This window comes from Mustelus asterias, chromosome 12, assembly GCF_964213995.1.
Source record: "Mustelus asterias chromosome 12, sMusAst1.hap1.1, whole genome shotgun sequence".
Classification (NCBI taxonomy): Eukaryota; Metazoa; Chordata; class Chondrichthyes; order Carcharhiniformes; family Triakidae; genus Mustelus; species Mustelus asterias.
Window position 1 is genome coordinate 42,572,479 of NC_135812.1, and position 26,766 is coordinate 42,599,244.

At 47.7% G+C, this 26,766-nt stretch overlaps 1 protein-coding gene across 1 annotated transcript in view; it reads left to right on the forward strand.

Moving 5' to 3' along the window:
* Nucleotides 1-26,553, forward strand: part of clip2 (CAP-GLY domain containing linker protein 2) — a gene marked incomplete at its 3' end in the record, with an annotated part of 313,298 nt that extends 286,745 nt beyond the window's left edge. Inside the window, exons 10-15 of the mRNA XM_078226021.1 lie at nt 10,418-10,437; nt 14,237-14,283; nt 14,380-14,463; nt 16,018-16,174; nt 23,421-23,580; nt 26,374-26,553. Coding sequence (XP_078082147.1) covers nt 10,418-10,437; nt 14,237-14,283; nt 14,380-14,463; nt 16,018-16,174; nt 23,421-23,580; nt 26,374-26,553 — 648 coding nt within the window. The remainder of the gene's footprint in view (nt 1-10,417; nt 10,438-14,236; nt 14,284-14,379; nt 14,464-16,017; nt 16,175-23,420; nt 23,581-26,373) is intronic.
* Between the last annotated feature and the right edge of the window lie 213 nt (nt 26,554-26,766).

Sequence of the window (26,766 nt, forward strand, 5' to 3'; positions counted from 1 at the left end):
AGGTTAGGGGGATTAATGGGGTAAATGCATTGGGTTACGCAGATAGGGCAGGGACTGGGCCTGGGAAAGACGCTCTGTCGGAGGGTCAGTACAGACTCGATATGATGAATGGCCATTTTCTGCACTGTAGGAATTCTATGGTTCTAAAGGGTAGAAGTGGCAGGAACCCACAACATTTAAGAAGTATTTAGATGAGAACTTGAAACACCATAGCATACAAGACTATGGACCAGGTGTTGGAAAATGGGATTAGAGTAGGTAGATATTTGATTGCCTCGTTTCGTGCTATCAAACTCTATGACAAATATAGAAAAGCTAGATTGGATTGGCCTTGCTAAATTGCCCCTTAATGTCTCAAGATGTGTAGGTTGGGGGGATCAGCCATGGTAAATGTTACAGGGATAGGGTTACAGGGATAGGGCCGGGGGAGGGGGGGTGGTATGGTTGTGGGTGAGCCTGGGTGGGATGGTCTTTCGGAGAGTTGGTGCAGACCAGATGGGCTGCAATGATTTTCAGTCTACCTGACCTGGCAGACATATTTCAAATTAACAGCTTAACACCAGCTTATTGGGGTTTCTATTCATTTCTACCAGTGTTGTTAACTCAGTGGTGATGGCCTCACCCCCCAGCAGTAGCCAGAGATTTTATGGTTGCCTAGCCCTGGGTGCCTGAACTGTCTACCAAGCTCAGCTGCCGGGTACTTTTAATGGGCAGAGCCGCCCCGTATCGGCAGAGCTGCCCCGTATCGGCAGAGTAGCTCCGTATCGGCAGAGTAGCCCCGTATCGGCAGAGTAGCTCCGTATCGGCAGAGTAGCCCCGTATCGGCAGAGTCGCTCCGTATCGGCAGAGTAGCCCCGTATCGGCAGAGTAGCTCCGTATCGGCAGAGCCGCTCCGTATCGGAAGAGTAGCCCCGTATCGGAAGAGCCGCTCCGTATCGGCAGAGTAGCTCCGTATCGGCAGAGTCGCTCCGTATCGGCAGAGTAGCTCCGTATCGGCAGAGTAGCTCCGTATCGGCAGAGTAGCCCCGTATCGGCAGAGTAGCTCCGTATCGGCAGAGTAGCTCCGTATCGGCAGAGTAGCCCCGTATCAGCAGAGTAGCTCCGTATCGGCAGAGTAGCTCCGTATCGGCAGAGTAACTCCGTATCGGCAGAGTAGCTCCGTATCGGCAGAGCCGCTCCGTATCGGCAGAGTAGCTCCGTATCGGCAGAGTAGCCCCGTATCGGCAGAGCCGCTCCGTATCGGCAGAGTAGCTCCGTATCGGCAGAGCCGCTCCGTATCGGCAGAGTAGCTCCGTATCGGCAGAGCCGCTCCGTATCGGCAGAGTAGCTCCGTATCGGCAGAGTAGCCCCGTATCAGCAGAGTAGCTCCGTATCAGCAGAGTAGCCCCGTATCGGCAGAGTAGCTCCGTATCGGCAGAGTAGCTCCGTATCGGCAGAGTAGCTCCGTACCGGCAGAGTAGCTCCGTATCGGCAGAGTAGCTCCGTATCGGCAGAGTAGCCCCGTATCAGCAGAGTAGCTCCGTATCGGCAGAGTAGCCCCGTATCGGCAGAGTAGCTCCGTATCGGCAGAGTAGCCCCGTATCGGCAGAGTAGCTCCGTATCGGCAGAGTAGCTCCGTATCGGCAGAGTAGCCCCGTATCGGCAGAGTCGCTCCGTATCGGCAGAGTAGCCCCGTATCGGCAGAGTAGCTCCGTATCGGCAGAGTAGCCCCGTATCGGCAGAGTAGCCCCGTATCGGCAGAGTCGCTCCGTATTGGCAGAGTCACTCCGTATCGGCAGAGTAGCTCTGTATCGGCAGAGTTGCTCCGTATCGGCAGAGTAGCTCCGTATCGGCAGAGTAGCCCCGTATCGGCAGAGTAGCCCCGTATCGGCAGAGTAGCCCCGTATCGGCAGAGTAGCCCCGTATCTGCAAAGTAGCTCCGTTTTGGCAGAATAGCTCCGTATCGGCAGAGTAGCTCCATATCGGCAGAGTCGATCCGTATCGGCAGAGTAGCTCCGTATCGGCAGAGGAGCTCCGTATTGGCAGACTAGCTCCGTATCGGCAGAGTAGCCCCGTATCGGCAGAGTAGCTCCGTATCGGCAGAGCCACTCCGTATCGGCAGAGGAGCTCCGTATCGGCAGAGGAGCTCTGTATCGGCAGAGTAGCCCCGTATCAGCAGAGTAGCTCCGTATCGGCAGAGCCACTCCGTATCGGCAGAGTAGCTCCGTATCGGCAGAGTAGCTCCGTATCGGCAGAGTAGCTCCGTATCGACAGAGTAGCTCCGTATTGGCAGAGTAGCTCCGTATCGGCAGAGGAGCTCCGTATTGGCAGAGTAGCTCCGTATCAGCAGAGTAGCTCCGTATCGGCAGAGTAGCTCCGTATCGGGAGAGTAGCTCCGTATCGGCAGAGTAGCTCCGTATCGGCAGAGTAGCTCCGTATCGGCAGAGTCGCTCCGTATCGGCAGAGTAGCACCGTATCGGCAGAGCTGCCCCGTATCGGCAGAGCCGCTCCGTATCGGCAGAGCAGCTCCGTATCAGCAGAGGAGCTCGGTATCGGCAGAGTCGCTCCGTATCGGCAGAGTAGCTCCGTATCGGCAGAGCAGCTCCGTATCGGCAGAGCAGCTCCGTATCGGCAGAGGAGCCCCGTATCGGCAGAGTAGCTCCGTATCGGCAGAGTAGCCCCGTATCAGCAGAGTAGCCCCGTATCAGCAGAGTAGCCCCGTATCGGCAGAGTAGCTCCGTATCGGCAGAGTAGCCCCGTATCGGCAGAGTAGCTCCGTTTCGGCAGAGTAGCTCCATATCGGCAGAGTAGCCCCGTATCGGCAGAGTAGCCCCGTATCGGCAGAGTAGCCCCGTATCGGCAGAGTAGCTCCGTATCAGCAGAGTAGCTCCGTATCGGCAGAGTAGCTCCGTATCGGCAGAGTAGCTCCGTATCGGCAGAGTCGCTCCGTATCGGCAGAGTAGCTCCGTATCGGCAGAGTAGCCCCGTATGAGCAGAGTAGCCCCGTATCGGCAGAGTAGCTCCGTATCGGCAGAGTAGCCCCGTATCAGCAGAGTAGCTCCGTATCGGCAGAGTAGCTCCGTATCGGCAGAGTCGCTCCGTATCGGCAGAGTAGCTCCGTATCGGCAGAGTAGCCCCGTATCGGCAGAGCAGCTCCGTATCGGCAGAGTAGCTCCGTATCGGCAGAGTAGCTCCGTATCGGCAGAGTAGCTCCGTATCGGCAGAGTAGCTCCATATCGGCAGAGTCGCTCCGTATCGGCAGAGTCGCTCCGTATCGGCAGAGTAGCTCCATTTCAGCAGAGTAGCTCCGTGTCGGCAGAGTAGCCCCGTATCGGCAGAGTAGCCCCGTATCGGCAGAGTAGCTCCGTATCGGCAGAGTAGCTCCGTATCGGCAGAGTAGCTCCGTATCGGCAGAGTAGCTCCGTATCGGCAGAGTAGCTCCGTATCGGCAGAGTAGCTCCGTACCGGCAGAGTAGCTCCGTATCGGCAGAGTAGCCCCGTATCGGCAGAGTAGCTCCGTATCGGCAGAGTAGCTCCGTATCGGCAGAGTAGCTCCGTATCGGCAGAGTAGCTCCGTATCGGCAGAGTAGCTCCGTATCGGCAGAGTAGCTCCGTGTCGGCAGAGTCGCTCCGTTTCGGCAGAGTCGCTCCGTATCGGCAGAGTCGCTCCGTTTCGGCAGAGTAGCTCCGTTTCGGCAGAGTAGCTCCGTATCGGCAGAGCAGCTCCGTATCGGCAGAGTCGCTCCGTATCGGCAGAGTAGCTCCGTGTCGGCAGAGTAGCTCCGTGTCGGCAGAGTCGCTCCGTATCGGCAGAGTAGCTCCGTATCGGCAGACTGCTCCGTATCGGCAGAGTCGCTCCGTATCGGCAGAGTCGCTCCGTATCGGCAGAGTCGCTCCGTTTCGGCAGAGTAGCCCCGTATCGGCAGAGTAGCCCCGTATCGGCAGAGTAGCCCCGTATCGGCAGAGTAGCCCCGTATCTGCAAAGTAGCTCCGTTTTGGCAGAATAGCTCCGTATCGGCAGAGTAGCTCCATATCGGCAGAGTCGATCCGTATCGGCAGAGTAGCTCCGTATCGGCAGAGGAGCTCCGTTTCGGCAGAGTAGCTCCGTTTTGGCAGAGTAGCTCCGTACCGGCTGAGTAGCTCCGTTTCGGCAGAGTAGCTCCGTATCGGCAGAGTAGCTCCGTATCGGCAGAGTAGCCCCGTATCGGCAGAGTAGCCCCGTGTCGGCAGAGTAGCTCCGTATCGGCAGAGTCGCTCCGTATCGGCAGAGTAGCTCCGTATCGGCAGAGTAGCCCCGTATCGGCAGAGTAGCCCCGTGTCGGCAGAGTCGCTCCGTTTCGGCAGAGTCGCTCCGTATCGGCAGAGTCGCTCCGTTTCGGCAGAGTCGCTCCGTATCGGCAGAGTAGCTCCGTTTCGGCAGAGTAGCTCCGTTTCGGCAGAGTAGCTCCGTTTCGGCAGAGTCGCTCCGTATCGGCAGAGTCGCTCCGTATCGGCAGAGTAGCTCCGTTTCGGCAGAGTAGCTCCGTTTCGGCAGAGTAGCTCCGTTTCGGCAGAGTAGCTCCGTATCGGCTGAGTAGCTCCGTTTCGGCAGAGTAGCTCCGTATCGGCAGAGTAGCTCCGTATCGGCAGAGTAGCTCCGTATCGGCAGAGTAGCCCCGTATCGGCAGAGTAGCCCCGTGTCGGCAGAGTAGCTCCGTATCGGCAGAGTCGCTCCGTATCGGCAGAGTAGCTCCGTATCGGCAGAGTAGCCCCGTATCGGCAGAGTAGCCCCGTGTCGGCAGAGTAGCTCCGTATCGGCAGAGTAGCTCCGTATCGGCAGAGTAGCTCCGTATCGGCAGAGTAGCTCCATATCGGCAGAGTCGCTCCGTATCGGCAGAGTAGCTCCGTATCGGCAGAGTAGCTCCGTATCGGCAGAGTAGCTCCGTACCGGCAGAGTCGCTCCGTATCGGCAGAGCAGCTCCATATCGGCAGAGTAACTCCGTTTCGGCAGAGTAGCTCCGTATCAGCAGAGTAGCTCCGTATCGGCAGAGTAGCTCCGTATCAGCAGAGTAGCTCCGTATCGGCAGAGTAGCTCCGTATCGGCAGAGTAGCTCCGTATCGGCAGAGTAGCCCCGTATCGGCAGAGTAGCTCCGTATCGGCAGAGTAGCTCCGTATCGGCAGAGTAGCTCCGTACCGGCAGAGTAGCTCCGTACCGGCAGAGTCGCTCTGTATCGGCAGAGTAGCTCCGTATCGGCAGAGCAGCTCCGTATCGGCAGAGTAGCTCCGTATCGGCAGAGTAGCTCGTATCGGCAGAGTAGCTCCGTACCGGCAGAGTCGCTCCGTATCGGCAGAGCAGCTCCATATCGGCAGAGCAGCTCCGTATCGGCAGAGTAGCTCCGTATCGGCAGAGTAGCTCCGTATCGGCTGAGTAGCTCCGTATCGGCAGACTGCTCCGTATCGGCAGAGTAGCTCCGTATCGGCAGACTGCTCCGTATCGGCAGAGTAGCTCCGTGTCGGCAGACTGCTCCGTATCGGCAGAGTAGCTCCGTACCGGCAGAGTCGCTCCGTATCGGCAGAGCAGCTCCATATCGGCAGAGCAGCTCCGTATCGGCAGAGTAGCTCCGTATCGGCAGAGTAGCTCCGTACCGGCAGAGTCGCTCCGTATCGGCAGAGCAGCTCCATATCGGCAGAGTAACTCCGTTTCGGCAGAGTAGCTCCGTATCAGCAGAGTTGCTCCGTATCGGCAGAGTAGCTCCGTATCGGCAGAGTAGCCCCGTATCGGCAGAGTAGCTCCGTATCGGCAGAGTAGCTCCGTATCGGCAGAGTAGCTCCGTATCGGCAGAGTAGCTCCGTATCGGCAGAGTAGCCCCGTATCGGCAGAGTAGCTCCATATCGGCAGAGTAGCTCCGTATCGGCAGAGTAGCTCCGTATCGGCAGAGTAGCTCCGTATCGGCAGAGTAGCTCCATATCGGCAGAGTAGCTCCGTATCGGCAGAGTAGCTCCGTATCGGCAGAGTAGCCCCGTATCGGCAGAGTAGCTCCGTATCGGCAGAGTAGCTCCGTATCGGCAGAGTAGCTCCGTATCAGCAGAGTAGCTCCGTATCGGCAGGCTGTGTCTTGCTACCTGTTTGAACTCCAGCCCCATGGTAATGAGGTCAATGGTTCACAGTGATTGGCCACCTCTTTGCTGCAGTTACAGGCGATAGTATCAGCCAAACATTGACCTTGAGCATTTTTACAATGTGCTGTTACCTGCAGTCAAATATCGTGAGGATTAGGTGCTTAAATCTGCAATGGGTTTTAAACATAGATCTATAGCAGCAAGTGTTCTGTCACTTCCCCCGAGCTCGCTGCAATCTACTCGAGAACGGAGAATTCAATCGAACAGTGAACACTTGGGATTTCTTCACTGACTCCAAATTAGACAAAGAACCTTTCTCACAGGAGGGATACTCATGAACCAAACGTGTGGTCAATAAAGATGCAAAGTCTTGATCTAAAGTACAGATCTTAATAGGGGCACCGTGGCACCAAGCTTCTTCAGAAGGCATTGAGGCTTCTCTAAATTAACCGTTTCCCAAGGGCACAGGGCACCAGCAATTGTAGCTATCTAACTATCGATTCTCCATGATGTCAGGTTGCACTGTGAGGATATCAACATGGTGTAATTAGCACCATCAGAAGGGTGGTGTAGTTAACGCTAGCTTAGTACTATCAGAGCGGTGTTGCAGTTAGTACTATCAGAGGGGTATTATATTTAGTACTATCAGAGGGGTGTTGTAGTTAGTACTATCAGAGGGGTGTTGTAGTTAGTACTATCAGAGGGGTATTATATTTAGTACTATCAGAGGGTTGTTGTAGTTAGTACTATCGGAGGAGTGTTGTAGTTAGTACTATCAGAGGGGTATTATATTTAGTACTAACTACAACACTCCTCCGATAGTACTAACTACAACACCCCTCTGATAGTACTAACTAGAACACTCCTCCGATAGTATTAACTACAACACCCCTCTGATAGTACTATTGGAGGAGTGTTCTAGTTAGTACTATCAGAGGGGTATTATATTTAGTACTATCAGAGGGGTGTTGTAGTTAGTACTATCAGAGGGGTGTTGTAGTTAGTACTATCAGAGGGGTGTTGCAGTTAGTACTATCAGAGGGGTGTTGCAGTTAGTACTATCAGAGGGATGTTGTACTTAGTACTATCAGAGGGGTGTTGTAGTTAGTACTATCAGAGGGGTGTTGTAGTTAGTACTATCAGAGGGGTGTTGTAGTTAGTACTATCAGAGGGGTGTTGTAGTTAGTACTATCAGAGGGATGTTGCAGTTAGTACTATCAGAGGGGTGTTGTAGTTAGTACTATCAGAGGGGTGTTGTAGTTAGTACTATCAGAGGGGTGTTGCAGTTAGTACTATCAGAGGGGTGTTGCAGTTAGTACTATCAGAGGGGTGTTGCAGTTAGTACCATCAGAGGGGAATTATATTTAGTACTATCAGAGAGGTATTATATTTAGTACTATCAGAGGGGTGTTGTAGTTAGTACTATCAGAGGAGTGTTGCAGTTAGTACTATCAGAGGGGTGTTGCAGTTAGTACCATCAGAGGAGTGTTGCAGTTAGTACCATCAGAGGGGAATTATATTTAGTACTATCAGAGGGGTGTTGTAGTTAGTACTATCAGAGGGGTGTTGCAGTTAGTACCATCAGAGGGGAATTATATTTAGTACTATCAGAGGGGTGTTGTAGTTAGTACTATCAGAGGGGTGTTGCAGTTAGTACCATCAGAGGGGAATTATATTTAGTACTATCAGAGGGGTGTTGTAGTTAGTACTATCAGAGGAGTGTTGCAGTTAGTACTATCAGAGGGGTGTTGCAGTTAGTACTATCAGAGGGGTGTTTCAGTTAGCACCATCAGAGGGGAATTATATTTAATACTATCAGAGGGGTGTTGTAGTTAGTACCATCAGAGGGGTGTTGTAGTTAGTACTATCAGAGGGGTGTTGTAGTTAGTACTAACAGAGGGGTGTTATATTTAGTACTATGAGAGGGGTGTTGTAGTTAGTACTAACAGAGGGGTGTTATATTTAGTACTATGAGAGGGGTGTTGTAGTTAGTACTAACAGAGGGGTATTATATTTAGTACTATGAGACGGGTGTTGTAGTTGGTACTATCAGAGGTGTATTATATTTAGTACTATCAGAGGGGTGTTGTAATTAGTACTATCAGAGGAGTGTTGCAGTTAGTACTATCAGAGGGGTGTTGTAGTTAGTACTATCAGAGGGGTGTTGTAGTTAGTACTATCAGAGGGGTGTTGTAGTTAGTAATATCAGAGAGGTATATTTAGTACTATCAGAGGGGTGTTGTAGTTAGTTCTATCAGAGGGGTGTTGTAGTTAGTACTATCAGAGGGGTATTATATTTAGTACTATCAGAAGGGTGTTGTAGTTAGTACCATCAGAGGGGAGTTACAATTAGTACTATCGGGGGGGTGTTGTAGTTCATACTATCGGAGGGGTATTGTAGTTAGTACTAACACAACACCCCTTTGATAGTACTAACTACAACACCCCTGTGATAGTACTAGCTACAACACCCCTCCGATAGTACTTTCAGAGCGGTGTTGTAGTTTGTACTATCAGAGGGGTGTTGTAGTTAGTACTATCAGGGGGTGTTGTAGCTAGTACTATCACAGGGGTGTTGTAGTTAGTACAATCCGACACCCCTCCGATAGTACTATCTACAACACCCCTCCGATAGTACTAACTACAACACCCCTTTGATTGTACTATCGGAGGGGTGTTGTAGATAGTACTATCGGAGGGTTGTCGTAGTTAGTACTAACTACAACACCCCTGTGATAGTACTAGCTACAACACCCCCTGATAGTACTAACTACAACACCCCTCTGATAGTACAAGTAGTTAGTACTATCAGACGGGTGTTGTAGTTTGTACTAACTACAACACCCCTTTGATTGTACTGTCGGAGGGGTGTTGTAGTTAGTACCATCGGAGGGATGTCGTAGTTAGTACTAACTGCAACACCCCTATGATAGTACTAGCTACAACATCCCCCTGATAGTGCTAACTATAACATCTCTCTGATAGTACTATCAATGAGAGGGGTGTTGTAGTTAGTACTTTCAGAGGGATATTATATTTAGTACTATCAGTGGAGTGTTGTAGTTAGTACTATCATAGGGATGTTGTACTCAGTAGTATCAGAGGAGTGTTGCAGTTAGTACTATCAGAGGGGTGTTGTAGTTAGTGCTATCAGAGGGATATTATATTTAGTACTATCAGAGGGGTGTTGTAGTTAGTACTATCAGAGGGGTGTTGTAGTTAGTACTATCAGAGGGGTGTTGTAGTGAGTACTATCAGAGGGATATTATATTTAGTAGTATCAGAGGGGTGTTGTAGTTAGTACTATCAGAGGGGTGTTGTAGTTAGTACTATCAGAGGGGTGTTGTAGTGAGTACTATCAGAGGGGTGTTATAGTTAGTACTATCAGAGGGGAGTTACAATTAGTACTATCAGAGGGGTATTATAGTTAGTACTATCGGAGGGGTGTTGAAGTTCATACAATCGGAGGGGTTTTGTAGTTAGTACTAACACAACGCCCCTTTGATAGTACTAACTACCACACCCCTCCGATAGTACAAACTACAACACCCCTCTGATAGTACTAGCTATAACATCTCTCTGATAGTACTATCAATCAGAGGGGTGTTGAAGTTAGTACTTTCAGAGGGGTGTAGTGGTTAGTACTATCAGAGGGGTGTTGTAGTTAGTACTATCAGAGGGGTATTATATTTTCTATTATCAGAGTGGTGTTGCAGTTAGTACTATCAGAGGTATTATATTTAGTAGTATCAGAGGACTGTTGCAGTTAGTACTATCAGAGGGGTGTTATAGTTAGTACTATCAGAGGAGAGTTACAATTAGTGCTATCGGAGGGGTGTTGTAGTTAGTACTATCAAAGGGGTGTTGTGTTAGTACTATTGGAGGGGTGTTGTAGTTCGTAGTATCGGAGGGGTGTTGTAGTTAGTACTATCAGAGGGGAGTTGTGTTGGTACCTGCAGCATAGTATAGGAGAGAGGGTGTACACAGTGCAACGTGCTTTATCATGCTGTGGGATACATCAGCTTGCAGAACACCAAAAGGCTATACTACCAAAAGAACGAGCATAATATCAGCTTGGCATCCGCTGATGGGCCATGTTTTAACCCCCTGACCTGCTGTTTACAACAACCTACCTGGACCCAGACGTATATTCAATAAAGTTGAGCACTGCAAAATCTCTCCTTTTAAATAAGGAAATGTATGCATTGAATTTTAACTTGCTTATTTGCTTTGGACTGATATGGATTTCGAGGCACAGATGACTTTGTGTGGATGGTAAATGAATCGCCAGATGGGCCAACGCAATGCAGATAAAACCTTCTTTCACATCAAGAAAAGTTTAACCATTTGTTTGAAAGGTTGCAGCTTTCGTACTAATTTGATTAAGTCTCTGGGCTTTCCTTTCTTGATGTCTGTTTCCGATTCCTTCAATGTATCTTTGATTCTGCAACTGAGTTTTTTTAACCCTTCAATCTCTTGTTAGTGACCAGGGAAGGAGGGGACGAGGAGAAGAATGGTGAGATTCAACATCCTTGCTAAATAACACTGCATGTCATTAAGTGCATGGCTTTGCTCCAACACTAGCACCTTTGGACTCTTCTGGGTACGATGTTGACCGTCCATTCCTCTTGGCTGTCGCAATGTTGCTGCCTCATGGCTTGTGAAAAGGATATGGTCCCTCGCTGAAGCTGGTGGCTGGACTAGTGCTTTACAGCAAGTTGTGGCACCATTTCACTAAGAGGCAGCACTGATCTCTTTATCTCTTGCTTGCTTTTAGAAAGCTAACCCTCTTGCTAACTGTAAGGACCTACATGTGCCTGCCTGTCTTGTCCACCAACAGTATGACACACATGCTGATTATTGATGAATTACAAGTGGGAATGTATGCCCGTGTGAGAGGTACTGAATGAAAAATGTATTTCATGTTTCCTTGTGCTAGCCTTCTGTGGCACACACTCCTTCTCAAAGGTGCTGCTTTGCTTCTATCGCAATGGCCTCCCATGCCCAAGGGCGTGGCTGTCATGTTATCTACAAGCTGCTGAATGAAGAACGGTAACAGCCTAATGCACAAACAAGCCTGGCACTTTTACCCAGCTCTGGCTATGGATGGTGCCCCAACTTGCAAGGACTTATGAGCTCCATCATCTCGATGACTGCACAGGAATATTGCCTTCAGGAATACCAGTTGTTACATCCTGCACACGGGCAGTAAATTAGCTGCCTCGGGACTGCCTGGACGTGCAGCAAAAGAGAATGAATTCCCTCCCTTAAAATCGATCTCGGTGGCCTCCTGCAATCTAACCAAAGCAGCCAGCGTTATTGGGCAGGGCCTCGGGCTCCACGTGTTACAGTCCCTTGCTCTCCTGAATAGATGGTGCTCCATTGTCATGGCCGACGGCCTCTGTTGGTGAACGCTTGGGTCATGCATTCCTGCACAGCACATAGACATTCACCAGCTACTCTTCGTCAGGCTTCCTCTCTCCCAAGGGATTCATTATTAAGTAATGCAGGAGTGACAACAGGCTTTGAGAACTGGTGACTGTATTTGATGACTTGTTCTGCTCTCCACCAGGGACTCTGTTCCCATGAAAGCGATGCCTTCCTGCTTTGAGGAGTGGGTGAATACAAAGAGAGACAGAAGGCTTCCTGTGCCAGCCACGAATGGTCTTTACCTGAGGGAGCGTGTGGGTACACATTGTCTGATCTGGGCCCACAGAAATGTTTGAGTTCTGCTGTCCACGTTATGCATCTTTTACACCAGAATATTTTGCTCCCTAGATTCCTATCAGATCAGGCGTACTGTCCCTGACGACAAGACCATAAGAAGAGATGATTTCACACAAAAACCCAGACGGGAGCGATTTGGTAATCAGCCAAATGGAGGAAAGAGCAGAGACAGCAGGACACTTTCTGTCTCTCCTGAAAGAACCTGTAAAAAGACTCAGAGACTACCTAACTTAGTGAGAAGCTGCCAGACCAGGTCCTGAGTGCCCAGTTCTTCAGCTCACCCAGTTGAACTGTATTGTCAGATCGCTGCAATGGAACCCAGTTCCAGGAACACTAAAATATGTACTCACTTTTTTAAAAAGTGCAATTTAAAGGACTCTTAAGAACTTCAGTGGGCTTGTGTTATTTGGGTTCGGAAGATGATGACAGTATCAAGTTACCGTATTGCTGCTTTAACTTCCCATGTAGATTTCTTTCTTCCAATAAATGATTCATAATTTGGCCTTGAATACCTGGTCTGTCAGCATGATGTTTTTCTGACTAATGGAGCGAGTAGAAACTCAGCACTGAGGCACTCACTGGGAGGAGCTACACTCGCAGAGATGATGGAGGATCAGAGAATAGGTTGTACAGTGTCTTTAGACCCATACCTGGATCCTTTAGAGCCTTTGCTGGAAGCTCTAAATCTACTCTTGGCAGGGGCAGGTGGGGGGGGGGATGCTGGGGGGTTGGGGGGTTATACTGTTGACACCCCATACTCTAGTCAACTGATGCAGCAGTAAAGATTTAGGTTGTTAAAGTGCAGCAGTAAAGGTTTAGGTTGTTAAAGTGTCACGCGCGTGACGTCCCACTCACCCTACCTGTAAAGTTACGTTGCAGGTTATTGGAGATGTAAGCCTATTTATGGAAATCAAACAAAAATGTTCTGACGCAGAAAGAGGCCATTTGGCCCATCGTGTCTACACCAGCTCTCCAAATGAGCAACTCGCCTGGTAACAATCCCCCTTCTCCCTGTAACCCTGCACATCCTTCCTTTTCAGTCTTATTCCCGTTTGAATTCCTCGACTGACTCTGCCTCCACCTCACTCTCAGACAGCGCGTTCCAAACCCTGAGCACTCACTGGGTGAAAAGGCCATGATGTGGAGATGCCGGCATTGGACTGGGGTGGGCACAGTAAGAAGTCTCACAACACCAGGTTAAAGTCCGACAGGTTTATTTGGTATCACAAGCTTTCGGAGCGCTACTCCTTCATCACCACTCACCTGATGAAGGAGTAGCGCTCCAAAAGCTCATGATACCAAATAAACTTGTTGGACTTTAACCTGGTGTTGTGAGGCTTCTTACTGGGTGAAAAGGTTTCTCCTCTTTTGCTAATTATTTACATTTCTGCCCTCCCAATTATTCTCGAATGGAAATTGCTTCTCCCCATTTACACTGTGCAGACCCCTCATGATTTTAAATACCTCTTATCAAATCTCCTCTCAAACGTCTTCTCCCTAAGGAAAAGAGTCCCAGTTTCTTCAATCTATCTTCATAACTGAAGTTCCTCAACCCTGGAATTACTCTTGAGAACTTCCTCTGCCCCTTTCTAAAGCCTCTTATGAAATTGCCCCTCAGGCTGAGCACTGATGGACATGTTGGTGACAGTCAGAACTACACAACAGGCTTGTAGTCCACACAGGAATCTCAGGCCACAATCTCCTCTTAAGGCCACAAATTGTTTTGGGGAAATTGTTAGCAATATCTGAGTTACGGTAAGGGTCATTGTGCTGCCACCTACTGCCGGCTAAAAGTTTTAAAGTTTATTTATTCGTCTCACAAGGAGGTTTACATTAACACTGCAATGAAGTCATTGTAAAAATCCCGAGTTGCCACACTCCGGTGCCTGTTTGGGTACACTGAGGGAGAATTTAGCATGGCCAATGCATCTAACCAGTCTTTCGGGTTGAGGGAGGAAACCGGAGCACCCGGAGGAAACCCACGCAGACGTGGGGAGAAAGTGCAGACTCCGCACAGGCAGTGACCCCAAGCCGGGAATCGGATCCCTGGCGCTGTGAGGTAGCAGTGCTAACCACTGTGCCACCATGCAGCTAAAATGCATGGGGGTATTGGAAGTGTTTGAGCGAGGAAGATAAACCATGATTGGTTCCACTCCTGAAAGGATAGCAGTTAGAACTGACGCTGTTCTCCTATAAATGCTCAATGCATTGTGTGAAATTGTTCTCTGCTTGTTGATATTCTGTGGTTAATGTTGCATTAAAATAATGCAGAGGAATTCCATACAAGCATGTTAGGTGCGTGAATGAGAAGGCCAATTGTAGTTTCCACTTTCTAGTCAGACTATTGAGCATTGAGGGAAAATCTGAAAGCCCATATCATAGCCATCGCTCTTCAATCATATCATTGATGTGTCCACAGGCCATTGACAGCAATAACATCTTGAAAGAAAAAATGAAAATGAAGCAGTCAATGGAAGGTAATCTTTGACGTAACTTAAAGTCTTACTTGAAGAAATGTTTGTACAGCCCCTCAGGTCAACTCTTACTCTGTTGATTGCTTTACCGCCTTTTAGACTTGTTAGACAAACTTGGTAAACGGGAAAAGGACGTTTCTTCAATGTCATCGCAGATTGAGTTGTTAAAGACCCAGATTGTCGGTAAGTCAGATGAAGACAACAGCCATCTTGAATCTTACTAATGAAACCAAAATACAGATATATTTTTAACATTATTTAAAGCTTTATGAAAAAGAGGTGAGTGATCTTGTGAGGGATACCGGTGGCTTTTATAAACACAGAAATTTCTTCCTCTCTCCTTCAAATCATTTCCTCCTGTGAATTAAATGCACAATGGAAATGAGGAGAACTGTTGTTAACCTCTTCTTAATGCCTGTGAGGTGCTTGCTGAACTCATTCAGGTAGAAGCAGCCAGTTAGTTCCTCAAGGCAGAATACATTTGGAATGTTCTCACTGAAATCCTTTCCTGGTCCCACTCTTCCATATCTCTGTGACCTCCTTCAGCCCTACAACCCTCCTGAGATCTCAGTGTTCCTCCACCTCTGAACCTCTGCTCTCCCTACATCTCCTTTTCCCAATATCGATGACCATGCCTTGAGCTGTCTACACTCTAAGCTTTCAATTTTGCCAGGAATTCCCTCCCAAATCCCCCTCTCCTCTCCACTCAGAATTCATTCCCAAATCCCTTCACCTCTCCTCCTCTCTCTCGCCCTCTTTGAAAATGTTGCTTAAAATTGACCAAGATTGAAGCTTGGGGTCACATGTTCTAACATATCTTCTGATTTTGTGTCAATTTTTGTCTGATTATGCTCCAGTGAAGTACTGTAGAACATTTTAACACTTCAAAGATGTGATAGCAACTGCAAGTTGTTGTTGTTTGGATTGAGATACCAGAGGATTATTCTCGGGTGCTTCACACAATTTGCTGGTTCATCTTTGGTCGTTTCCCTTAAGATACCTGCTACATGTTTGAGTTCTTCCCACTACCAATCGTGAAGCAAGTGGTCACACTAAAGATGCAAAGTATATCCTTTCCACATTGCACTGAATGCCTGTGATTTATGTAGAGCTTGTAGTGTTTGGGAATCAACTGGTTGAATCATAGAATCCCTACAGTGCAGAAGGAGGCCATTCAGCCCATCACACCTGCACCGACTCTCCGAAAGAACATGTCACTCAGACCCGCAGCCCGCCCTATCCCCATAACCCCACACATTTACCATGGCCAATCCATCTAACGTACACACCTTTGGACACTAAGGGGCAATTTATCATGGCCAATCCATCTAATCTACACATCTTTGGACACTAAGGGGCAACTTAGTATGGCCAATCCACCTGACCTGCACATCTTTGCAATGTGGGAAAAAACAGGAGCACCTGGAGGAAATCCACGCAGACATGGGGAGAACGTGCAAACTCCACACAGAAAGTGACCCAAGCCGGGAATCGAACCCTGGTCCCTGGCGCTGTGAGGAAGGAGTGCTAACCACTGTGCCTGACCTGAAGGATGTAGAAATAGGAGGGAAATGGAAAAGGTTAGAGGTTGAAGAGAGCGTATACTGTTTGTTTATTTTTGCTCAAACCCTTGCTTATAAAACACCTGAGTTTCACACAGTAGATCATGTAGATCACCCGGGTTTCTACAATGTTATCCCAGGAGATTAATAAACGCAATCTTCTTTGCTTCCACAGCACTGGAACACAAGTCAAAATCTTCTGAGAAAAAAGCTGATGCGACGACAAAGGAGAAAGCAAAACTGGAAATGGAACTGGAGGCTCTGACCCGTAAATCCCATGATGCTTCAGGACAGCTGGTCCTCATTAGTCAGGAGCTGCTGAAAAAGGAACGGTAAGAGTTCCTCGACTTGGCAACGGCATCATTACAGTCCACGCATGGGGGCAGCAGGGGAGGAGCAGATACCTATTCAAAGGCATGAATAAAGAGACATGACTAAAAATGGGACTGGGGGGGTGGGTGGAAAGCAGACAGTTGGGAAAAGCTTTAGAAAAGTAATTGAATAACCAACCAAGGAAAAAATACATCTGTATAAATACTTGTAGTTCCTACCGATTATTCAGCAAGGAATTCACACCAGATGTCGGAAGATTGTCTCGGATGGATTTTGTCGTTGAGGCAACTTGTTTTGGTGGGACAGAAATAAATGCTAAATTTTTGGATTTTATTAAGAGGTTTGTATTGAGAAATTGTTGTCAGTCGCTGACTGGGGTGGTCTAAAGATAGAAAGTTACAAACTGCTCTATCTCTCCACAAAGTCTCTCTGGAAGCTCCAAGACCTTCTACACTCACTTATAGCAAGTATGCCTGGGTTGCTATCTATACTTAAAGTGAGTTGAGTCTATGTCTGCACTCACTTATAGCAAGTATACCTGGTTTGCTATCTATATTTAAAGTGTAGTCTATGCCTACACTCAGTCATAGCAAGTATGCCTGGGTGAATGGTTATGTTAGCAATAGGCTGGATAACATTACCTCAAAGGGCAGCTTCAGACAGCTTAAATTTGAATTGAAAATGGCCATTCAAGTGTTCCCCTCCCCTGCACAACATTTTGGTTTAAAAGTTTTCCCTCCTTCCCTCCCCCCATGAACATTGACCTACACTTCCATCTTCTTATTGCCCCTTCCATTGGGTGATGGATTGATCCACACTCCATTTTGTTAGGGTCCTGGACCTGAACCCCAAGGTATATTATCATAGAATCCTACAGTGCAGAAGGAGGCCATTCAGCCCCTCGAACCTGCACTGACAACAATCCCGCCCAGGCCCTATCTGTAACCCCATGCATTCATCCCACTAATCCCACTGACACTAAGGGGCAATTTAGCATGACCAATATGAAGGCAGATGAGACCCTACACTTTTTTTTATTTTTGCATAAATGTGAGGAAAGGAGTAATTCCACTGACAAATTAGGGATTCCCTATCAGAACAGGCTTTGTTCATAACACAGTTTAAACATGAATTAAATTGTTCAACTGTTAAGAGTTAAACTATCATTAAATACGGAAAAAAACTCTCATTTATAACTTGTCACTATTTCAGCTCCAAATTAGCAACATTCTTCCCATAAACTCAGCCCACTTTAAATACAGTTAGCAAACCCAGCCATACTTGCTATAAATGAGTGTCGATGTAAACTCAACCTACTTTAAATATAGATAGCAAATCCAGGCAAACTAGAAGGTCTTGGAGCTGTCAGAGAGACTTTGTGAAGAGATAAAACTATTTGCAACTTACTGTCTTTAGACAGCCCCAGTCAGCAACTGACAACCGAAAGCTGGTTCTCTGCTACAAAGCTAGCTCCTCCCATTAGCCTCAGGATCACATGACACTGTATACAGAAGCCCACCTTGCATTCCTTTAATTAAAAAACCCAGGGGAAATCTCTATTTATAAATAAAAGCCCATTAGCTCTAACATAGTAAACACTACATGGCTAAAATGAGTAATTATCGTGTTTTCCCAGCATCTGAGCTGCTTTCCCTGCAGACATACTGACTGTCTGTAGAAAAAACTGAACTTTAAAGCATTCTACAGAAACATAAAATGTATCAATAGCACAGTATCATCACAGTTTCCCCAAATGAGTAGAGAGGCTGTCCCTTGCTTAGTGACCCCTCCACCTTGCAACATCAGAAAGGGCCTGGGAAACTTCCATTCATTATTTATTCAACATTTCCACCTCCCTCTGTCCTCCTCATTTACTCTCCTTCCCTCCCAGTCAGCTCAACACCTTGCCCCATTACTTTACCTCTCTCCCTGTTCTCAGTCTCCATTCCCACGCAGTTCTCCCCTGTTTACCCTCCCGCTCCCCATTTCTTTCTCCTCCTTCTCCCTCCCTCGTTCCCTCCCCACTTCACCCACCCCCCTCTGCTTTCTACTCTCTCGACTTCCCACCTCTTCTTTCCTGTCTCTTCCTACTCCATTCCTGTTCTCTCCCTCCCTGACTGCCACATTACACTCCATCTATTGCGACAGATAGACCTGATATTTATAAGCAGTTTCAGCTTTCCTCTGATTGATTGGAATATTTGATAAGTAGCTCCTGCTACCTGACTGTGTCCATTTAGAGCAGAGATCTCAAAGGCAGAGTCTTGGTTAACAGTTAAACATCACAACTGTGTTTTAAACCCAACAATACAACTTCCAACACCACAGGATGTCCAGTAGTATTGGTGCAGTTTGTAAAGCTATGGTGATTTTATATTGTAAGTAATAGGAACACACATGACAGCAGCAACATTCATATCTGATGCTCAGCTCCGCCCATTCAAAACACTGGAACCTACAAACACATCTGACCCTCTGATATCCAGTGTGATTGTCTGCATTGAATAGAAAAGTCTGATTTAATCATTCTGGCCGGAACTCTCCAGCCGTTCATGCCCCCCTGCCGCTGCTGCACAGACAGTGACCCAAGCTGGAAATCAAACCCAGGTCCCTGGTGCTGTGAGGACAGAGAATTTGGCACTCAGCCAAATCTCCGTTCACTGCAGCGGGTCTGGAGGATCCTGGCTGCGAGCGAGGTCAGAGAATTCGGCCCTGCGTTGGCAGCAGTTTAAACACCAATAGTCCTGTTGGCAATGAACTAACCTCTTGCGTACAGAATCATCACAATATAAAGTTTACATTGCAGCCAGATTGCTTGCTATTACTCCTCAGTTTTACCTACTGGAGTTCAGACTGTGGCGTGGTGCTAATGTCACTCGACTGGTAATCTCGCTAACGCTTTGGGCCACATGTTCAAATCCCACCACGACAGCTGGTGGAATTTGAAATCAGTTACTAAAGCTGGAATATAAATCCAGTCTCAGCACTGGCGACCATGGCAACTATTGTCCTTTATCATAAAAATCCATCCAGTTCACTGTCATCCTGGAGGGAAGGAAATCCACCACCCTTACCTGGTCTGATCTATATGGGACTCCAGACACACAGCAATGTGGTTGCCTCTTAATTGCCCTCAGTTCAAGGGCAATTAGAGATGGTCAACAATGTCCATGTCCTATGAAGTTTACTTATTTATTTATTAGTGTCACAAGGAACACAACAAAGTTACTGTGAAAATCCCCCAGTCGCCACACCCCCAGCGCCTGTTTGGGTACACTGAGGGAGAATTTAGCATGTCCAGTGCACCTAACCAGCATGTTGTTCAGACTGTGGGAGGAAACCCATGCAGACACGGGGAGAAGGTGCAGATTCCACACAGACAGTGATCCAAGCTGGGAATTGAACCTGGGTCCCTGGTGCTATGAGGCAGCAGTGCTAACCACTGTGTCACCGTGCCACCTGCTGGAAGAATAAAGGGGAAAGGATATGCTGCATCCTAACAATATAGCTGATGACGTCAACTCAATGGGTAACACATGTCCTAGGCACCCACCCACTGGGACAGCCTGGAGCTTTTGTCAACTTCCCCACATTTATCCCAGCTTCTCCTTTGTCCTCTCAGCTCAACTTTCTTAATCACCTCCTGGAACACTCACTCTTGTTTGTGTCCATTAATAAATGTAATGTTGGTTTGAAAGCTCGCTATTAGGGAAGGGGTCTTAGAATCATAGAATCCTTACAGTGCAGAAGGAGGCCATTCGGCCCATTGAGTCTGCACCAACCACAACCCCACCCAGGTGCTTTTCCCGTAACCCCACATATTTACCCTGCTTGTCCCCTGATGCTAAGGGGCAATTTGGGAGGAAGCCGGACCGCCCGGAGGAAACCCATGCAGACACGGGGAGAACATGCAGACTCCACACAGACAGTGACCCAAGGCTGGAATTGAACCCGGGTCCCTGGAGCTGTGAGGCAGCAGTGCTAACCACAGTGCTATCGTGCCGGTCTTGTTAACTGTTACTGAACAAGCTCCCAGCGCACAACAAAGCATCAATACCAGCCAGTGTGTTCAGGTAAATTGTACCCGATTCTCCCCAAGAGAGATTTTAGGAATTGATTAAAAATATAGGCAATGCTCCATAAAGGCTATCCCTGTAACATTACTAATCCTCAACTGCAAGCATTCTCAATGATTCATTTGTTGTTGTGATGTTGGTTGAATTCTTGTGGTTTCCTAACTAAGAAATAACATTTATCTCATTTCATTTCCTGTTCACGGGACAATGTTGTAAACATGCAAGTGTAGAATTTTGAATCATGAAAAATATACCCTGTCATAGAAGAATGAACAGCAAACCAAATAAGGAGACCTTAAGAAAGGTGACTAAAACCAATCCATTTGGCTAAGGGTTTAGTGGGAACTGGAGGTGGAGAGGCTCAGGATGGAGTTCCAGAGCTTAGTGAAGTGGGTGGATGTACAGAAGAGACCAGAGTCAAAGGAACTCTGAGTACTTGAACGGCTGTAGGGCTAACCAGCACATCTTTGGATTGTGGGAGGAAATTGGAGGACTCGGAGGAAACTCACACAGACACAGGGAGAATGTGCAAACTCCATACAGACAGTCATCCAAGGCTGGAATTGAACCCGGGCCCCTGGTGCTGTGAGGCAGCAGTGCTAACCACTGTGCCATCATGGTTACCCGTAGAGAGGGGTTAGATCATAAAGGGATTTAAACATTGGGATGAGAATTTTCAGTTTGATGTTGTTATAATCCAGATCAGAAACTCCAAGGTGTTTTACAAGGGCAGCCTAGACCATAGGTTTTGCTCTTTGAACTTGGTTAGGGTAAGCATGATATGTTTCATTTCAGGTATGATTCAAATGACTCATGAGGGAGCTTTTATCAAACAAAGTTTATTTATGAATACAGTTAACATGTATAGAAAGAAAATTAGCAATAAGTTTTACCAAAAGAACCATGATAGTGTATAAACCTTAACAGCTTAACACTGTCCCAACACAAACATTCTTACAAACATACACCCCAGTTTCGGTTTAATACAGAAAGCTCACATAATGCTGGACTTTGCAGCTTTCCAACCCCAGTTGTGGTTTACTCCTTTGGATGTTGAGTTGAGACAGAGGCACTCCTTGCCTCTAACTACTAGCTAACCGGCCACCAAGAGCCAAATTTACAATACCAATACAGAACCACACTGCATGCAGTCTGGAGTCCCAACAGCTTCTGCCAAACTGAAAGTAAAGGGCTCTGGATTTCCCTATAAAAAAAAACAATTGTCCAAAAGCACCAGAGTCTTCCCCCAGAAATTCAAAAGGGTTGTAAACTCCAGGACATTGCATTAGGCCCACATTAAAAATAAACATTGCTACAATGAAAGGACAGACAGCTCGATACCTGCTTATAACTACAGAGAACATGCTTACCATGCATGCCTTAAAGGCACAGTAGCATCACAATGTGTTCAGTACCAAAGGCTGAAGTCAGCCACTGTGACGATTAGCTGGGACTTGGTGTGGGTTTGTGATGAGGGATCAGAGCTTAGCCAGTGAAACATTGGAATGACATCCAGGGGTGAGATGGGCTTGGGTGAGGATATTTGCATCAAGTGGGCAATGTGACAGTGGTGCAAGTAGGTCTTTGTGAAGGAGGGAATTATGGGGTCAGAAGCTATGCTCAAGGTTAAGTAAGCCCCCCCGCCCCCCCGGAGTTATAAACAGTCTGATTCAAACAGAGACAGTGGTCATGGAGGGAGAAGGAATGGGAAGCAAGGGAAAGAAAAGTGCACCTCACTCACCGTTCCAAAGGTGTGGAAAGCTGCGTGGACAGAGTGACTCCTGGAGTTGTGAGTAAGGTGTCCAGATTCGGGAAATGACAATATTTTAGGAATTAAAAACAGGAAATGCTGGAAGCACTCGGCAGGTTCTGGCAGCATCTGTGGAGAGAGAAGCTGAGTCGATGACCTTTCATTAATCTGGAATATTCTATCTCCATCGATGTGGCCTGCCCTGCTGAATGTTCCTGTTTATATTTCTGAATTACAGCAGCAATAATAGGGTTGCCTTTGTATTAAACCCTCCAGGAGTCTGCAGAGCAAAGAGAGCTGAGCAGGAGGGCATGGGTCACAGGCACAGAGAGCTCATGGGAAGATTTTGTGGAGCTGGGGATAGGGTGATGGCAGTTTTAAAAGAGAGCAGGGGATAGTACCCAGATAGTGGCAGCGTGGCCCCTTTAAGGGACGATCCGTAACGGGCCATGTGACTGAGCCAGAGCCAATGGAGTGCAAGCAGGTGAACCTGGGAGTGAGGGCAAGCATTCCTGGGGCTGAAGGGCTTCAGTTGGAGTCAGGCTGATGTTAGGAGTAAAAGCTGTGTAGTTGTGCTGTTAAATCCTTTGTTACATACAGTTCTTCTCATCATTAAATCCTTTAGTTAGTTAGTTTGCCACATCGAGGCACCTCGAGATATTACAGAGAGGGAATGGTCTACAATAGCACTTGGTGTGGGGACTGGGGAGAACAGTTGGGTGGAGTGGACACCAAATTAGTGGGAATGGAGCAAGATCGACAAGATAAACTCAGAGATGGCATGAAAGGAGATAGGAGTGAAACTAAAGAAAGATGCGGGATTAGGACTAGGTGGGGGATATTCTGGAGGATTCAGCCTCCTTTAAGTGGCCCTTAACAAGCCGTGTCAGTGTCCTTGCCAGTTGTGGGCATTTAGACCCACTGCTGCTCCCACTCCCCCAACCCCCCCTAGCCTCCTCTGCAAAACTGGCCCTGGGTCAGCTGGGGTCAGGGAACTGGCAGACGGGTCGATTGGGATATTTGTCGTGTCTGCCTGCTTCCAGTCTCAGCCCAAGATGGGGCTCAACATCAAATCATTTCTGTTTGATTTGAATCTGTGATCAGACTAACAGTATCCTGGCCAGCCAGCTAGGCACTGGTACCCTCGCTGTATCCAAATGTTAGCATAATGTGTGCTCTACTCCATCCCTTGAACTTGTTCACATGCCCTTCATGGGTCAAAATCCTGGAATTCCCTCCCTAAAGGCATTGTGAGTCAACCCACAGCACGTGGACAGTAGTGTTTCAAGAAAGAAGCTCACCCCCAGCTTCTTGAGGGCAACCAAGGATGTCCAGTAAATGCTGGCCAGCCGGCGACGCCCATATCCCACGAGTGAATTATAAAAAATCACAGCATTTTCCAATTCTCTATGAAACCAGGAACCTGAATGAACTGCGCTCGTTGCTATTGGAGACCAATCGTCACCCCTGTGGGGGGGAGAAGGATCTCAGTCGGGAAGTTCATAAAGCTGAGTGGAGACTGAAGGAGCAGAAACTACAGGAAGACATCAAAGTCCTCCGAGAGAAGCTATATGTTCTGGTGAGTGAACAGCAGATCCTTTCAGCCAATAGTTGTCGTTAATCAGCGAAGTGCAATTTGGCACAAAAACAGAAAATGCTGGAAAATCTCAGCGGGTCTGACAGCATCTGTGGAGAGAGAGAGAGAATAGAGCCAACGTTTCGAGTCTGGCTGACCCTTCATCAGAGCAATTTGGCAATGGCTGCTATGGAGCTGATGATTGGTTTGGTTTAGTTGTTACGTTTGCTGAACCAAGCTCAGTCTCATGAGGAAAATCTGTCTGTTTTGAGATTGCTTGTCACTTCTTGAAGGTGATTGAGAATAAATTGCTTTCCTTTTGACAAAACGTCCAGATTAACTTTGGATCAGCCGGTTCTTTGGTCCGAATCTGTCTTCTATGTTGACTGGATATGAGTGCGCTAATCATGACCGAGGGGCGACCATGGGCTGCCCAGTTTGGCCGTTGGACTTTCACAACTGTAGCATGCTGCACAAACATGTTGAATCTTGGGCATGTGTAAGTTGAATCAAATTGAAGTGGAAAGGAGTGGAAAGGTAAGGCTACATTCAGAAGGATTATAGTTAATGACTGACGGGTTACTTTTTCTGATCTGCACTTTGTACAAAGACAATATTTTTATTCATTTAGAGGACATGGCGCTGCTGGATAGACCAGCATTTATTGCCCATTCTTAGTTGCCCTTCAGATGGTGGTGAGCTGCCATATTGAATGTGACACTAAAGTCTGTTAAACATTAGCCACAGTTATTGATTTTTCTTTTTCTCGTCAACTTTTTTTGTGCACTGCAAGGGATGTTAGCACTGGAAAGGAAAAACGTTCCCGTTTTGTGGGTCTCTACTGCTGGCTTGAGAGCCCCATGCTCCTTTCCCGGAAGGACCCCATCGCATATTTTTACACTCGGGGCTTGACAGGCCAGTGGTGAACTTTCCCCTGAGATCTAAGGTACCAGGAGCAGAAATCCCACCTGCTGAGAGCTGCCAGCCAATCAGAGACTGGTGCAATACCTACCTGAGGCCTAGGATGATCACTTGATCCCTGGTCACGGGTGAATGATCAGGTGAATCTCAGGAGGGGGGGGTTTGGCAGAAAGGAGCTGCCCCACTCCCCTAGGCCGGGACCCTTGATCAGGTACTCAGTGCCTTTGAATGAGAGTGCCCGCAAACAACCTTGCATGAGATTGCTTGTTCTCTCTGCATGGTGAGCTACTAGGTTAATACTAGTAGTGGCAGGATGAAGCCCCTAAGTGGTGTAAAACCCATCTGGTTCTAATGTCCCTGAGGGAAGGAAATCTGCCGTCCTTTCCTGGTCTGGCCTACATGTGACTCCAGACCCACAGCAATGTGGGTGACTCTCAACTGCCCTTCAGGGACAATTAGGGATGGGCAATAAATGCTGGCCCAGCCAGCGATGCCCACATTCCATGAACGAATTTTAAAAAAACTTGCCCCAATTGGCAGTGAGGCAGGAAGGTCATCCATAGACCTTAGTGTCACGGAATGAATTGGGGTGAAGACAGGAATGTGGAGGGGTCCCCATCCATCACTCTCCAATCTGATTAAATGCTCCCTCCGCCCAAATTCACCACATTGGACTGCACGAGATTCTGTCCCTTACGCTGGGAGTGTTCTCAGGGTGGTCACTGCCTGGATTAGGCGAATAATGGGGTATTTTTTCTGAGGCTGAGATTAATTTGGAGTTTTGAAGGTGGGCTCTGGGTTGCATGATGGAGGGACATTAAAGGTTGTTGTTTTTACAACATCGAAACTATAATAAGTTATTATTGAAAGTGACCTGGAAAAAAAATCCTCTTATGTTGTATTATTGTCTAGATCAGCTTCATAGGAGAGAGAGACAAAGAGAAACAAAGGACAGCCCATTTTGCCAAGGTATATTGAGATGATGCAGTGGGGTTTATGCTGGAATCCTGAGCTAATTAAAGGATCATTATTGAGTGCTTTAGTTAACTCAGAATGTTCCATTTCATAAATCCTGCCCGATATTCACTTTACGCATCAGGAATATTCCTTAAAGAGGTTCCGAGTTTGGGCTGAAGCACTTTTTTTTTGTTCTGCTTTCTCATTGGCTGTCAAGTGCTTTGGGGCATCCCAAGGATGTGAAAGGCGATATATAAATGCAAGTTTGTTCTTCCTTTAGTGGCGGAAACTTGGTTTCAAGTGGAGAACTTTATTCTGCTTTTGGCTGGTTTGCCTTTTTTGTTTTACAAATTGATAGTACTTTTTTTGCAATGCAAACGCTCCCAAGGAATAATGACTGCTATCCAACATTGGGCTTTACTCAACCATGTATGTTTTTGGAAATAACTATTCCAAATTGCTGATTTTTCAATGTAATCCCACGACTCACTTAAACCCATCGGACCCTGAATTCTGTAATCATCCACGATCCAGTCTCAATCTAACACTGGCGGAGTAAAGTTCATTTCATCCCAGTGGTTGCAGACCTTATCTATGCTACTGTCGGGCAGTATGGTTCAACTCTGCCTCTGCACAGAACTAACTCCCTTCCTCTTGGTCCAACAGGCATAGATAAGGTGGAGGGAAAAGTCATGAAGAAGGGAACAAAATGCTGAAAGGGGAAGCAGAGTCAATACCTCACACACTGGGTGATAGCCTCCAACACACAGTGAACTTCCCATTCCACTTCACTGGAATCACTGGGATGGACAGAGTTTCTGTTCAAAATTGATCATGCTAAAACAGGTTCAAGTGAAAAATAAGTGTTTACGTTAAAGGTCTGTCTGACAGTGATTCTCTCTCCCTCTCTGTGTTTAGGGCACTGAACAATACAAGCCTGATCAGAAGCGACGGCCAGCCTCTCTACAAGACACTGAGACAGACACGGAGATCTCCAAACTGCAGCAAAGGCTGGTCAACACCGAGGAGGCTCTGCGGAGTGCCCTGGAACAGAACCAGCAGATGGAGAGACTGATGGAGGCCATGCAGGCAGGAGTCCAAATCCTCCCTAACTCTCACCATCTCTCCAGCACACTCATGCTCTCTGTCACTGTCTCTCTCCCTCTCTCTGTCGCTGTTTCACACTCTCTCTCTGACAGTGTCTCACACTCTCTCTCTGTCAGTGTCTCACACTCTCTCTCTGTCAGTGTCTCACACTCTGTCACTGTCTCTCTCCCTCTCTCTGTCACTGTCTCTCTCCCTCTCTCTGTC